The 17,430-nt window shown below is 33.7% G+C and overlaps 1 protein-coding gene across 1 annotated transcript in view; it reads right to left on the minus strand.

Moving 5' to 3' along the window:
• The window catches only part of TFEC (transcription factor EC), a 90,378-nt gene that overhangs the window by 15,270 nt on the left and 57,678 nt on the right, over positions 1-17,430 (minus strand). The window contains exons 2-4 of the mRNA XM_090286766.1: positions 12,782-12,896; positions 10,051-10,107; positions 3,986-4,061 (exon numbers count right to left, since the gene is read on the minus strand). Coding sequence (XP_090142892.1) covers positions 3,986-4,061; positions 10,051-10,107; positions 12,782-12,896 — 248 coding nt within the window. The remainder of the gene's footprint in view (positions 1-3,985; positions 4,062-10,050; positions 10,108-12,781; positions 12,897-17,430) is intronic.

A 17,430-nucleotide genomic window follows, 5' to 3' on the forward strand; every position in this document is an offset into this window, starting at 1 on the left:
CCATGTAGTCAGCCAATTGGCCTGGGGGTAAATCTTTCCTATTGATGTGTCAACAGAAATAAAGACTCAATTACAATAGAAGAGTGTACATAGCCCACACAGGGAGGCTGTGCCACAGGACCTACAGGATGCTTATTACATTGGGTAGCCTGGGAGATGTAGTAGCTCTACCTTAGGCAAAGGAACAAACACAGGGAGGCTCTTAAAATGAAGAGACAAAGAAACATGTCCAAAATTAAAGAACACAATAAAAATCCAGAAAAGGAACTAAACAAAATGGATACAGGCAATCTACTAGATACAGAGCTCAAAAAAATGATTATAAGGATGCTCAATGAACTGAGAGGAAGAGTAGTTGAGCTTACAACTTCAATAACATAAAAAAGGACATAAAAACCATAAAAAAGAACCAGTCAGAAATGAAGGATACACTAACCGAAATGAAAAATAATTTACAGAGAATCAACAGTCTGGTAAATGAAGCTGAGAATCAAATCATCAATCTTGAATATAAGAAATAAAACCCACCAAATTAGAATAGCAAAAAGAAAAAAGAATTCAAGAAAATTAGGGAAGTATAAGGTGCCTCTGGGACAACTTTATTCCCATCATGAGGGTGTCCCAAGGAGAAAAGAAAGAGCAAGTAATTGAAAAACTATTTGAAAAAAAATAACAGAAACTTCCTCAACTTGGTGAAGGAAATATACATACAAGTCTAGGAAGCAAAGACAGTCCCAAGCAAGATGAACCCAAAGAGACCCCTACCAAGACACATCATAATTAAAATACCAATGGTTAAAAAGAAAGAGAGAATCTTAAAAGCAGCAAGAGAAAATTAGTTACCAACAAGAAAGTTCCCATGAGATTGTCAGCTAATTTCTCAACAGAAACTTTGCAGGCCTGAAGAATTGGCCAGAAATATTCAAAAGAGGAGAAGCAAGGACCTACAACCAAGATTACTCTATCCAGCAAAGCTATCATTTAGAATCAAAGGACAAATAAAGAACTTCCCAGATAAGGGAAAGCTAAAGGGGTTCATCACTACCAAATTAGTATTACATGAAATGAACCTAAAAAAATGAAATAAAGAAGCAGAACAGAAATAGACTCATAGATACAGATAACATTTTGATGGTTGCTAAATGAGATGGGACTTGTGGGGATGGGTGAAAAAGTTGAAAGGATTAAGAGGTATTATTGGTTGTTACAGAATAGTCTTGGAAACATAAAATAAAGCATAGGGAATATTCTAATAACTGCATGGTATCAGTTGGGTAATAGATATATCAAGATGATCACTTAGTAAAATATATAATGTCTAATCACTGGGGCACATGCCTGAAATGAATACAATATAGTATGTCAACTGTAATTTAAAATAATTTAAATTAAAAAATACAAATAAAATAAAATAAAACTCTGAAAAAATATCAATGAAAGCTGTCTCCTTTATTTTACCCCCATACTCTATCCCCATTAATTCATTTTCTAAAATTCTTCTATTATCCATAGTAACATCTGGAAATTTGATAAGTGAAATTAAAATAACTTCATAGAGTAAATGGCTACTACTTAGTTTCATGGACCCAGACTCTACTTCTCAGGTAAAGTCAGTTTGAAGAGGCTACATTATGGATTCAGCCATAAGACTCACATTGGTGTATCCTAAAGAGGGACACAGAGTGAACTGGTGAGGGCACAACAATTCAGGGATGAGATGTATTGAAACAGAATTGGTATTGAATGTCTGGAATGTCACAGATGGCAGGTAGGTATCTTTTCTGCCTATGCTGTCTGGACAGATTCACATGTATACATATCTAACATCTGACTAATGTTTTTAATTAGACCAAAAATAAATATAATTTGACTACATATGAAATAATACAATTAAGGCAAATACTAGTACCTCTTTCCGAGATCCATAAAGAAAAGAAATACATTTAAGAATGATTACAGTGAATTTTCTTAATTGTGGTCCCTTTCTGGGTAAGTTGATTTTCCTTATTCTAGATCAGGGATAGACAAACTACAGCCTTTAATCTGTTTTTGTCAATCATGTGTAATTGGATGCAGTTATGCTCACCCTAATACATGTTTTTGTGCTACAATGGCAGAGCTGAATAATTGCAACACAGATTATATGGCCCACAAAGCTTGAAATATTATCTGGCCTTTTACAGAAAAAAATTTGTGATCCTTCACTTTAGACAATGAATTAAAGCCAGAAAGAAGCCTTTATAACCAAAGCTTCTATAAAGGTATAGAATAATAATAACCTCACATAAACTTTCTAGTCTGTACAGTGTTTTTATCCATATTATTTTATTTTATTTTTTATAAAAACTCAGTATTACAATTGGTGCATTATGAGCACGGTGACATCTGAAGATGCTCATTTAGGCTTCAGAATCCAATCTTACAGTCTTATCTGTTTTCTGCATATAATCATACCCTGGCACCATGGATTAGCTCTACCTGTTATAGGAGAAGCTGTCTTAACTGACCTTTACCTAACCACTCCTGGAATTAATTGATGATCCCCATTTCCTTTGTAGCACCCACTGACAGTTGTCAGAAAAATAGTAGATAATAGAGGCCACTAGGCTACCTTCTGATACACCCAGGTATTTATGTTATCCTGTGATAGCATATACTTAATGAGAGGCTTTCCCATTCTATTTAGTATTATAATGCAATTAACTTGTAAGTTCTAATAAAATATAAATGAAAAATAAGAAAGCACTTACAAAAATAGTTATTGTTTTTAGGAAAATTTATTAAAAACTTTGGAAAAAATGTCAGTTAAGGTAGGTTGCTAAAAATGTGTTGCAACACATTAGGGTATAAACATTTCAAAATGTCTAGGTTTTTATTTTACTTTAAATAAATTGAAGTATAGTATACAGTTTAGTTCAGTTTCCATAAGAGATTAAATTGAAACGCATATCTAAATAAAGAAAAACCATGGACTTACATCAAGTGCTCAGTAAATAAATATAAATTTATACTTTAAGTGTCAAAAATTTTATCAGGAAAATGATTATTCTTTCTACTAATAGAAAGATATGGCTCTTAGAGGCTTGAAGAGTTATTAGTAAGGCCTATACTAAGACTAAGCTTTTAAAACTCTCCATCATTTCTCTTTTTTGCCATTCTACTCTCGATGCCCATGAAAATAAATTTTACATTCACTCTATTAAAAATTACTAAATTTTCTGAATGAATAGGCACATTTGAATGTAGGAAAAGAGTACTTCCAAGTTTTACAAATATTACCCTATCAAACATCATTGTCTCTGAATAATAGGTAATTGCCAATATTTGGAGAGGCCAAATCTCAGTTTGAATAAAACATTTTTCCAAGTCATTATTAATGCTACACATAACATTTTTATGTTTTTGAGAAGTATTCAATGTTCTAAACTGATATTTAATTATTCAACTATTTGTTGAAATTTACAACCTCAAATATCTTATTTAACTGACTTTGTATGAGTATGATACCAAAACTTGGCTAAAAAATTCTTTACAATAATCAATTATTGGTTGGCATCAGTGAGTATATTTTTTACAATTCTATTTACTACTTGTGTGTCTTCAGAATCTTGGAACTTCTGAAAATCTGACAATTCAATGTTCATGTACACACAAATTTTACATTGGAAGAATTGTTAGAACCATAAATTGAGTATAGCAGTGTTATAGACAGCATGTGACACTAGCATTAAGTTAGTCAATGTACTCAGAAGAAATAATTTATCATTTTTTTACAGCTCATAAGGACAACTGTTAGTAACAACCTTGATGCCTAATGGCTATCAGCTTTGAATAAATATTTTTAAACAAGTCCAGAGTAGACTTATCTTTACCATAAGCTGCTTTGTTTCCTAGTCATTAGTCCTCCTCTATCCTTCTTCCCTCCAACCCATTTTTGGGGGTATTAAAACCATAACATTATTATAGAAGTGGTTACTGAACTCACAGATCATTAGACTTTGGAACAAGAGTGCCAAGCTCCTTGATTCGGTAATTAATATTATATCTTCTTCTTCTTTCAACTATTAAAAAAAGAAATATTTATTATTCTCATTAAAGCACAATTCATATTTGAATAGATGTAAAATTTTTAAATAATTATTTTTGTTTTTACTTTATCTTTTATTTTGTTGTTGTTCAATTGTAGTTGTCCCAATCCCCGCCCCCACTGTTGCCCACTGCCCCTCCCACTCCCACTCCCACAGTCAATCTCCACCCTGTAGTTACTGTCTATGGGTCCTTTATGTTTGTTCCTTGACTAGACTCTTCTTCTTTCCCATTACTCCTCTCCCCCTCCCCTCTGGCCACTGTCAGTTTGTTCCTTATTTCCATGTCACTGGTTCTATTTTGAGCATTTGTTTGTTTTGTTCATTATAGGTGAGATCATATGGTATTTGTCTTTCACCACCTAGCTTATTTCACTTAACATAATACTCTCCAGTTCCATTCATGCTATTGTGAAGGGCACGAATCTCTTCTTTCTTTCTGATGCATAGTATTCCATTTTTTATTTTTTTATTTTTATTTTTTTTATTGTCTAAAGTTTTTGTCACCATTTAAAAATTTTCTTTTTATTTATTTATTTTTTTATTTTTATTTTTTGGTTTTTCAATTACAGTTTTCCCATTTCCCCCCCATTTCTCTCCCCTGCCCAGCCCACCCTTCTCCCACAATCATATCCCTCCCCGTTGTCCATGCCCATGAGTCATTTATACATGTTCTTTGACTAAACCCTTCCCTTACTTATCCCCCTTCTCTCCTTCCCTCCTCCCCCCTATTGACTGCTATTCTGCTCTTTGTTCTATTTAGTTCTTTTGTTTGTGTTGTTCTTTAGTTTCCTGTATTAGGTGATGTATTCCATTATTTAAATGTACCACAATTTTTTGACCCACTCATTTACTGAAGGGCACTTAGGCTGTTTCCAGCACTTAGTTATTATAACTAGTGCTGCTATGAACATTGGGATACATAGATTCTTTTGAACTTGCCATACTACCCGAAGCAATCTAATAGATTAAATGCAATCCCAATTAAAATACCAATGACATATTTCACAGATATAGAAAAATATTTCAAAAATTTATATGGAACCACAAATGACCCCAAATAGCCTAAGCAATCTTGAGAAAAAAGAACAAAGTAGGGGGGGCTCACAATACCTGATATTAAACTGCATTACAAACCACTGTAATCAAAACAGTCTGGTACTGGCATAAAAACAGACACCTAGATCAATGGAACAGAATAGAAAGCCAAGACATAAACCCAGGTCTCCATGGTCAATTAATATTTGACAAATGGGAAGCAGCATAAAATGGAACAAAAATAGTCTCTTCAACAAATGGTGTGAGATCTGGACAGAAACATGCAAAAAAATGAAAAGAGACATAAAACTTACACCATACAGCCAAGTAAACTCAAGATGGATAAAAAGCTTAAATATAACTCGTGACACCATAAAAGTCCTAGAGGGAAGCATAGAGTAAAATCTCAGATATTCCATGCAGCAATATTCTCATCAATATAACTCCCAGGGCAAGGGATATAAAGGAAAGAATAAACAAATGGGATTGCATTAAATTAAAAAGCTTCTGCACAGCTAAAGAAAACATCAGCAAAATGAAAAGGAAACCAACCCTATGTGAAAACATATTTGTCAATGATACTTTGGACAAAGGTTTGATCTCTGAAATACATGAAGAACTCATATGACTCAACACCAGGAAGACAAACAATCCAATTAAAAAATATGCAAAGGACCTGAGCAGACACTTCCCAAAGGAGGACATACAGAAAGGCCCACAGACAGATGAAAAGGTGCTCAACATCACTAGCTATCAGAGAGATGCAAATTAAAACCACAGTGAGATAGCACCTCCCACTGGTCAGAACAGTCATCATTAATAAATCAGCAAACAACAAGTGCTGGTGAGCATGCAGAGAGAAGAGAATCCTAGTGCACTGTTGGTGGGAATGCAGACTGGTAGAGCCACTGTGGAAAACAGTATGGAATTTCCTCAAAAAACTAAAAATTGAACTGCCTTTTGATTCAGCAATTCCACTTCTGAGATTATACTGTAAGAATCCTGAAACATCAATTCAGAAGAACTTTCTTAATAATTTTTAAAGAATGATAAACAAATATTGTCATTAAATCAAAAGAGTGTTTATCAAAAATAAAATCAAAATTCAAATATATTTTATTCTAAAAGTAAAATAATATAATTATTATATTACTCACAATGCTTTAAAAATATTTTCTTCTGAAAACATGTTTTTCAGTCTTTAAAATGCTATATAATATTTACTTATACTGAAATATACACACATTTATGCATTTTGTCAGTCCATAGGGATTATGAACTTCTGAGGTCTGCATCATACTTGACTCTTCTTATATACAGTCCTAAAGGCCCAATATAAAGTTTGGCACATAGTAGGTACATGTACCCAACTAGACCATGGCCTTCTTGAGGGGAGGAACCATTTCTTTTACATTTTTGTATCCCCAGAGAGCTTGGCATATAGGAGAAGCTTAATAAATATATGTTGATTAGACTATAAATATGTTCTTTTAATTTTTAATTTTTAATTATATATAGAAGAGTGGTTTTCAAACTTTGGTGTTCATCAAACATGCCTGGAAGGATTGTTAGAATAAATTTGTACCCCACTAGTAGAGATTCTGATTTTAGTAGGTCTGGCTTGAGGCCCCAAAATTTGCATTTATAACAAGCTTGATGGTGACTTGATGCTGTTTGTCTAGGGCCCATACTTTGAGAAGACTGTTTTCTCTGTTTGAATTTTCATGCATTCATTGTTTACATAAATTTAGTGCATTTAATAAATGTCAATAAATGTCAGATATGCAAATAGAGTTTCCTATATTGACCTCCTCTAAGAGCAGTCATAGAGTATAGAACAATCTTATACTCTAGTTTATATTACTTGTATCAAGAACAACATATACTTATATACAGTATTTTTAAAAGATGTCATTTTTAGAGTTTTCTAAGAAATTAAAGAAAAATGTCATGAAGGAAAAGAAAATTACAGTATTCCCTCACTTATCGCGGGTATTATGTTCCAGACCACCACCACCCCTGTGAAGTAGGAACCTTACATTTATTCTATACCCTTAAACCTACATAACTTTAACAACATACATATACAGTACCACAAAATCCCGCAATATAGCAAAAAATCTGTGATAAATAATTAAATATAATATTTTTTAAAATCCTGTGATACAGTGAGGTCACAATAAGTGAACCGCGATATAATGAAGAACTGCTGTATATTCAAAGTAATGGAAGTTACTTAAACAATATGTGCTTGAAAAAGATGATCAATGCACTTGTTGAATCTACTCTACATGAATGGATTTAACCTTCAGGAATAATACATTGGAATTTCTCTTAAATTAGAATATAATTGATTCTTGAGAGTTAATTTTCCCAATTTATCAATTATATTTTCCTTGTGCATGAGACTCACAAAACATGACACTATATTAAAAAAAAACTGAAAAGAAAATAAACAAAGGTAAAGTTGATAGAAATACATATATATTTTACAGTGAGAATGTATTGATAATTCTGTGTTCACACATACTCACTCTTATATTAGAAAACAGACTTTTAAATATAAAATCATGTCCTGGCTAGGTAGCACAGTTGGTTAGACTGCCATCCCAATAAGCCAAGGTTGCATGTTTGATCTCCATTCAGGGCACATAAAAGAAGCAACCAATAAATACATAAATAAGTGGAACAAAAAGTCTATGTCTCTCTTCTCTCTCTCTCTCTCTCTCTCTCTCTCTCTCTCTTTTCCTCTCTCTCTAAAAATCAATAAATAAAAAGAAATTAAATATAAAACAAAGAACAGCTATGATGTTCAAAAAGTTATCTCAAAATAGGAGCTCATTTTAGTCCTGTAATACTTTCTTAAAATAAATTACTTAAATGCACCACATGTAAAATATCATGTTTCTAGTCTACCCTTCTTAGGTTGTGTTTGACATATTTAATGACTAATCATAATGAGAACTTTGGTTTCTCAATGTTTTCATATCTAGTACTAGTTATTTGTAAAAAACTCGTTTTAAAAAAATTACAAGGTTACTTCATCCCATGTGTGATTTCAGTCTTCACAATGTTTTTAATATTCAATCATTCTGCCCTTAGATCAAGGCAAGAGGAACCCCTATCCAGACCCCATACTGAAGAGGAACCACATTTGTCTTCTCTCATCGCACCCATCCCCACTGAGCAAGGCAGTCACAGAGCCAACTAATGCCTTCTAAAATACCCACTGAGCAGTTCACATGAGGGATATTTTCCCAAATAACTGAGCCTACTTACAGAGCCTGTGCAGGCCTCTTCCAAGGTCTATTTTTCTGAGGTAAGATCATAACACCAGTGTGCTCACCCCTATGTCCAATATATGTACAAAGAGCAATTGCTTGCTGAGATGTACATAGAGTTTGAATGTACTGGATAAAGTGCTCATACCCATACCTGAGGCCACTGGCAACACAAAATGAAATATGGGGTGAAGAGACTAGTGAGATGGGCTAGCATTGCCCCACCCTGACATTTCCACTCAGAACTCTGAGGATCTGAGAATTCTAAATTCAACCTGGCCTTCTAGTCCTTAGGAAGAATAGAGCATACTTATTTTAGCACTTTCTAGCTTGTTATCTTTTAAATATTTATATATATGGTGAGTGGGACTTCATCTGTCTTCTTGCCACCATTTATACAAACTTTAGGGGTGATCCTAGGTTGGTTATATTTAAAATATGACATTAATTTTTTTAACCATGATATCTCCAGAAAGCAAGATTATTCAGTAAAGGAATTCAGATTAGAAAACACTTTAGTAATGGATATACCAGGTACCTGTCACACTTTATCTTAAATGACATGTTGTTTAAGCTGCAGATATAGAAGGGAGAACAAGCAGCAAAGTAAATTATAATTAGCAAGCTAAAACCAAGAAAGAAGTTCATAGTTCCTTAATGTACTAATTCTTTCAATGAAAATTAGCTCTCCAAACTATTTTTCTACTTATAATCTGAGCCAACGTTTCTCAACTCTACCACTAAGGGCTACCAAAATCAGATCATTTCCTTTTCCACAACTACCGTGAGGACTGTTATAACCTCATGTCAGCTCTTTCCTCAGAGTCATATAGGAAACTGATTACTCTGAGACATAGGCAGGTGCATGTGAACAAACAAATGAAACTTTCACAGGTACAGGTAGAATCTATTTCAGCCAATCACATGTAAGGAAATTCCTGGTTTGTTTAGAGCATTAATTTTTTTATTTTGTTTTATTATTTTATCAATTTTTAATTTTGCTCCTATAACAAAGAGGCTTCATACTCAATTAGCCAAGTTCACTGAGAGGGTTAAACACTTGAGGCATGATCAAATGCTATCAAGCTCAGCATTCCTGCTAAACAACTTCCTTTGCCCACATATCTTCACCTCAATGCGACCTGTTGTCAGAGTTAAACTGACCTTTAGGAAGGCATCAGAGACTTTTTTTTTTGCACAGGTGAAATTTAGCAATCCAACATAAGCAATGCCTTTCAGACAACTTATTACGAAGGAGAGAGAAGATTGCCAGAAATGTAAGAACCTGGAGTTATGTTTCTTGCTATTTAAATGGTGTACAATTTCTCAAGCCACTTTAAACCTCTGAGTCAATGAATCACAATAGAGTTCAAATGTAACTAAGAGCACCCATCTCCATCAAACACAGCTGTTCTTGAAAGAGAGTTATCAAGGAGAAAATTTGAGAAATTTCACTTAGTAAAAGTGTATAGCTTTTCTGAGATTTCACATCATTTAAATATCCCCAAGTAACTCAATTATTAATTTTGTCATCTGACCTCAAAATACTTATGGAGACATAATAAATGGCAACACATTTTAACCTCCATGAATTTCCTCTTACATTACTTTATTTTGTTGGAAAATAAAAATAAAAATATACTCACTGAGGTTGTGGTTGTCCTTTTTTTGTCTCTCTTTTGTCAAAGCTCGAGTATCATTTTCTGATAAAAAGGAGGATAAAACAATTATTAGTTCTACTTTTTACCCCTTTAATAAACATAATTCAAGAATACTAAGTGAAATACAGAATTACTTCCTCCAAATGGTATAGTATTTTAGGCAAATATTTAGAAATTTGAAGAATAGTCTTGATTAAGAGGCAATAGCAAACCCTTTAGGCTTTGAGTAGTAAAGCATGGATTTGTATTCTGGTCCTCCATTTTATAGCCATCTGATTGATTAGGTAAATTCTCTGTGTCTCAATCTCTTCATCAATAAATTTAGTATAACATTGTAATGATTAAAAGAGATATGGTGCATTGCAGATGTTAAGCTGCTCAGTTAATAAATCGTTATTATTTTCAGATGGCCCTGGCTGGTTTAGCTCAGTGGATTGAGCGTCGGCCTGCGAGCTAAGTGTCGCTGGTTCGATCTTCCAGTCAGGGCACATCAGAGAAGGAAAACTCTGACTCCAAAAAACCTCCGCTGCCTTGCGGCATACCTCTTCAGGGGAAAGGCTAAGGGAGTAAACCCCGACAGAAAATCCGGAGCCGGAGTCCCTAAGGCGGTTTGACGTTGTAGTCAACACCGGCAACTCCTGCGGCGCACCTGAAGCCAAGCTGTATTGACTCCGTCTTTCCCTTGGATCCTTCAGCTGCGAAGAGAGGGGGGGTCTGCTGCATGGGCAACAGCAGACCCTCCATATCACCCTGCCCAGGCTCTGTAGCTTCAACACGGGAGGAGACAGATACCGTGTCACTCCCGAGTCGGACTGCACAGCCATTCTCGGCGGTGCAGATAGACTCTTAGGAAGCTACACCATCGTCTCTCGAGACGGACGGCTGCCGACGACGATTATTTTCAGAACTTTAAGATTATTCCAACATAAATTTTTACAACCTACATTGTGTGTGTGTGTGTGTGCATGTGCATGTATCTTTACCTGTGGATACATTTATTGACTTTCTGAAGGAGAGAGAAACATCAATCAGTTGCCTTACATATGCTCCCTGACTGAGGATAGAACCTGCAACCTAGGTATGTGCCCTGAGCAGGAATTGAAGCCACAATGTTTTTGTGTATGGGATAGCATTCCAACCAACTGAGCCACCTAGCCATTGCAACAACTTACATTTTTCAAAATTAATTATGATTTCTACATTCTAGGAGTTAGAACTAAGTAAATTTCTCAGATATTACTATTAAACAATTACACACTTCCAGTAAATGACACTTTATATGCTATTTGGTTGTGAGCAATTCTTATAGTCAGCTTCCAACATGGCCCACTATAATTCATATTCATGATATTCACACACTCAGTAAATTCTCTCTCATATTGAATATAGTTGACCTGTGAAATCAATAGAATATTGTGGAAATGACTAATATGGCTCCAAAGACTAGATATAAATGACATTTTCAGCTAGCAATTTGGTATGTCTTGGATCATTAGTTGTCATGTCATGATGAACACTTAAGCAGCCTTATGAATGTCCACATGGTAAAGTACCAAAGTAACTTGACAACTGGCAGCACTAATTTGCAAGACCCATGAGTGAGCCACCTTGGGAACCCATCTTCCAGCTCATCAAGTGTCAATTGTCTGAATATTCAGCAAACATCTTGACTAAAGCCTTCTGAGAGACTGAGTTAGATCCAATTTTCTAAGCCATCCCTGGATTTCTGACCCATAGAGATTATATGAGATAATAAGTATTTATTATTTAAAGTTGTCAAGTTTTGAGTAATTTGTTATACAGGTAATTAATACAGTGTTCCTTGAATTATTCCAGTTTTTTAAATAAGTAATACAGAAATATATTTATTTATATTTATTCATTTCAAAGTATAGTCATTAATTTTGGTCTAAATTATTTGAATGCATAAGTATTTGTGCATTATTGATTAGACTGTGTAAAAATTATTAAAACCCAATTTTCACCTCCAAAGTTAAAATGTGTTACAGACATTTCAACTTAATTTTATTTATTCTTATGAAGGAACTAAAACTGAACTCATAAGACAAGAAATCCTTATTTGATCCATTTTTCCCCTACTCAGCTTTATATTTAGAAGAAAATAACCCCTCTGACCCCTGATTTCCTCATCTATATATTGAAGGACCATGACTATGTCTCTATAATGTCTCTGAGTTGTAACAATTTTGGAATGTACTATTCAAAATTTAGAGGTTTTTACCTACTTGAGAAAGTTAAATATGAGTTCATCATAAAACTCATAAAACAAGCTAAAAGAGAAAATCTAATTTTATATCAAATTTTACATATAAAAAAGACTAATATTCCTTAATCTATTAACCTATTATTTTGTACCTATGTTAATAAATTGCATCTATTTAGTATCAGAATCAACTTATGCTATATATAGGACTTAGTCAAGCTGTTTTATATACATTATGTATATGTGTATGTGTGTGTATATATAGAATATATATATATATTGAGAGAGAGAGAGCATATGTATTTGTTCATTTCCTAAAATAATAAATCAATTCGTTGAACTACAAGTTATACTTTCTTAATGTCTTCCTTAAAAGTCTCCTATTTTAAATGACAATTTTGATATTTTAAAATTTTTATTTATCTTGATAATACAAATCATTCATTTCTATACAGTTGACTAAAAAGGATAAAAGTGTAAAAGCAACATTACCTGTAATTTCTCTTTTCACTGATAGATTCCTTGGACAGGAAGCATTTGTAAGGCCCATATTATCTGATGAAATTCCCTGCTCACTACTACACACATCCAGAATATTGCCAGATAACTTTAGGGGAGACAAAAGAAAAGGTCAGTAAATCCTCCTGTGGACATTAATATATTTGGCTGTATATTTTAAATTTACCACATTAAAAATTATAGTATATATTTTAACCTGAAATAATAGTGAATATGTGTTGACTTTAAAATCAATGTAGGAGGCCTGTGAAAATGTTTTTTAAAAGTTATCTGTATTTAAGCAAAAAAAAAAAAAATTAGTTTACTCAAAAAGAAAAATTCTGATTATAATTTACAAATTCATCAAAGTTTGATCTAGCATATATCTTGGTTATAAATTAATAAGATTAAAAATATAATTTGGACAAAAAGCAATATACATATTAGCAAAGCTAGTAAGCATATCATAAATTAGGCATAATGGTTGAACATTCTGGAAACTTTCTTAGTACTTATTGGTGCTACCAGCCACTCATAGTCAAGAAGCGTGTTACACTATTAAGGAAGAAAATTTATTTTCTCACAGGAGGGCACAGTTTGTCTATTGTACATTTAATGTTCTAGATTGTTATAATTATTCCAGATGGTAACAAAAAGTAGCCTAAACATTGATGCTAAAAGACAGAAAGTTCCAGGAAAACTTTTGCAAGTTGGGCATGCCAGGTACATAGCTCTTCGGTGCTAATCTCAATTAGAATTCTAATGGCTGTTTTTGCAAAAGTGGAAAAACCCATATTAATAATAAAATTTACATGGAATCTCAAAGACCCCCAAATAGCAGAAACAATCTTAAAAAATGAACAAAGTTTGATAGTTTGTACTTTCAAATTTCAAAACTCACAACAAATTGACAGTAATCAAAGCAGTGTAGCATAAAGACAAACATATAGACCAATGGAGTTGGAAAAAGAAGCCAAGGGGGAGGGAGAAGGGGATAATAATGGAAAGAAGAAGAATGGACTACTTGAAAAACATGTATGAATGGCCCATGGACATGGACAACAGTGTGGGGATTGACTGTGGGACTGGGTGATGGGCTCGGTGAAGGAGGGCAAAGGGGGAAAAATTGGGACAACTGTAATAGAACAATAATTTTTTTAAAAGAGATCAGAAATAAACCCTTGAATATACAAAGATGCCAAGAACAGTCAGTGGAAAAAGCACAGACTTTTCAATAAATAATATTGGGAAAACTGGATATTCATCTACAAAAGAACAAAGACCCTTATCTTACACAGTATACAAAAATTAAGTCAAATATGGGTCAAAGACCTAAAATAAGAACTAAAACAATGAAACATTTAAAAAAACATAGGGAAATGTCTTCATAATATTGGGTTTAGTGATCATTTTGGGGGGGATATGATACCAAAATCACAGGCAACCAAAAATGGGTTAAATGGACATCAAAATTTAACACTTCATAGATTAAAAACACTATCAAGAGAGTTAAAAAGGCAACCTATATAATGGGAGAAACTCTTCACAAATAATGTATTTAATAAATTAATATCCAAACTATATTATAAAGAACACTTCTACAATTAACTCACCACCGTGAACAACTCATTTTTTTTTTTAAGGCAAAGGACTTGGATAGACATTTCTTAAAAGAAGTTACACAATTAGCAAATAAGCACATGAAAAGAAGCTCAACATCACCAGTCATTAGAGAAATGTAAATCAAAGCCACAATGAGATACTACTCCACACTCATTAAGATGACTTATCAAAAGAAAATAAGGAAAATAACAAGTGCTGGTGAGAACTGAAACCCTGGTGCATTGCTGCTGGGAGAGCAAAATTATATAGACATTGTGAAAAACAATATGACTTTCTCAAAAAATTCGACTTACAATTACCATATGACCAGCAATTCCACCTCTAGATATATACTAAGAAGAATTAAAAGCAGAGATCTAAACAGAACTTACACACCAGTGTTTGTGCCAACATTGTTTACAGTAGCCATAAAGTAGAACAAACCAGTCTACTAATAGATGAAAAAATAAATGAAACATATAATAGAATATTATAAAGCCTTAAAAAGAAATAAAATTCTGATAAATGTTACTACTTGAATTAATCTAGAAAACATTATGCTAAGTGAAATAGGCCAGACGAACAAAAGCAAATATTGTATGATTCCACTCATAAAAGGTACAAATTAGGCACATTCATATAGGCAGAAAGTAGAAAAGAAGTTACTAGGGGCTAAGTGGCGGGGGGAAATGGGTAGTTATTTTTTAATGATGCAGTTTCTGTTTGGGATGATGAAAAGACTCTGGAAATAGATAGTGGTGGTTGTCGCAGACATTTATATGTGAAGTTTATTAATGCTACTGAGTAGTATATTGACAAATTCATGTATAATTATAATTAAAATATAATGAAATATAATAACAATTTGTCAATTATTATAAATGATTAGACAAAATGCATAATTTTTTGAAAAATTGTATTTAGTAGAACAGACTGAAGAAGAAATTAATAGCTCAGTCTTTTGATCATTGAAGATATCAAAATAAACTTTGAATATATTGGATAAAAAATCAGAAATTGATAGTTTTATGGGCAAAAGTGTTACATTTTCAAGAAAAATATATTATCTTAATTTTGCACAAACATTTCTAAACAACAGAAACCAGAGGGAGTGTATCCCAACTCATTGAAACTAAATAATAAAAAACACATTATATAAAGAAAAATTATAAACTCTTTTTACTCAACTATAAATATTAAGCAAAATTATATTAGCAATATGAATCCAAGAAAATGTAAACAAGATAATTTGCATAATCAACTGTGTTTCCTATACATTTTATGATATTAAAAGAAAAAAGAAATCTATGATCATCTCAACAGATTCAGAAAAATATATCTGATAAAATTCAACCCCATTTACAATAAAACTCTTAATTTTTGAGAAGATAATAAATTTTCATAATCCTATAAAAATGTAGATTTGCCTATTTTTAAATTAGTGTTTCCCAAAATTATTGTAGAAACATCTAAGTAAACTATGAAAATGTTCATATATCCATTTACTCTTATCAGGCCAAAATACTAAATAACAACATAAATAATCTGACTTAAATTCCACATGTTTTTCTGACTGTTTTGGCCTCTCCCTTCTCTACATACTAGTTTAAATTTTCTTCTCTATTCTTTTATCTGAAGATCCTCAGGGCCCTATTACATCCCTTCATCTAGTATCCATCCATTCCTCTTAGTTAATTCCCAACTGCCTCTCTCAAACTAACTCATATTTAAAAAATACAACTTCTCTCCAGCCAAGATGGAGGTATAGGTAGACATGCTTCACCTCCCTCCACAACCATAAGGATTACATCTACCTCAAAACAAAAAACAATCAGAACTACCAGAAAAATCAAACTGAATGGAAGTCCAAAAAAGATATAAAGAAGTAATACTCATTCAGATGGGTAGGAGAGGAGGAGATGGGGAGCTCGGGCAGAGATAACACAGTGTGGCAGCAGCCAGCCAGCAGAAAGAGCAGTCACATATTATAAAAGCAGAAAAGACACCTTGCAGGGGCTGTGGGGGGATTCTAGTCTTAATCCAGACTGCACAGCTCATAATGCCAGCACCAGGAAAATAGAGCCTCATTGCTTATGACTGTGAAAACCAGTGGGGGTTGCGGTGGCAGAAGAAGCTGCCAGTCTCTCATGAGACTCCATTCAGGGGGTCCCCCATGGCCCTAGAACATATGCAAATCCACTCACTCTGGGAACCATCAACAGGACAATAGCTAGACGGATGCGAGCTGCATATGGGAAGTGGGTGAAGTGACTGGAAAAGGGATGAGTGCTGAGCAATTGGCATTGTTCCCTCTCTGACCCTACCCTCATGTAGAGTGACACAAGGTGGTGAAAGGGGCCGCCTAGCACAGGCAAATACCTAAGGCTCCGCCCCTTACAGTGCAACAGGTATGACAGCTCTACCTAATACACAGAGGCAAACACAGGAGACTGTCAACTTCAAGAGACAGAGAAGTATGGCCCAAAAGAGGAAGCATATCAAGGCTCCAGAGGGATAACTAAGTGACAAGGAGATAACCAACATACCAGATGCAGAGTTCAAAATACTGGTGATAACGATGCTCACAGAAATGAATGAGTATGGCAAACGCATAAGGGAAGAAGTGAAGGATATACTAAGTGAGGTAAATAAAAATCCCATATTAAACCAGTTGTGAAGGGAAGGAAGCTGAGATTCAAATCAATGATTTGGAACACAAGGAAAAAATAAATATTCCACCAGAACAGCAAGAAGGAAAAATAATTTTAAAAACTGGAGATAGTTTAAGGTGCCTCTGGGACATCTCCAAATGTACCAACATATCTGAATCATAAGGATGCCAAAAGGAGAAGAGGAAGAGCAAGAAATCGAAAACTCATTTGAAAAAATAATGAAAAAAAAAGTTTCTTAGTTTGGTGAAGGAAATAGACTTACAAGTACAGGAAGCACAGAGAGTCCCAAACAACCTAGACCCAAAGAAAACCACACCAAGACACATCATAATTAAAACGTTAAATTTAGGCTAAAGATAAAGAGAAAAT

The sequence above is a fragment of the Furipterus horrens genome, unplaced genomic scaffold, assembly GCF_987537825.1.
Source record: "Furipterus horrens unplaced genomic scaffold, mFurHor1.1.pri manual_scaffold_9, whole genome shotgun sequence".
Classification (NCBI taxonomy): domain Eukaryota; kingdom Metazoa; phylum Chordata; class Mammalia; order Chiroptera; family Furipteridae; genus Furipterus; species Furipterus horrens.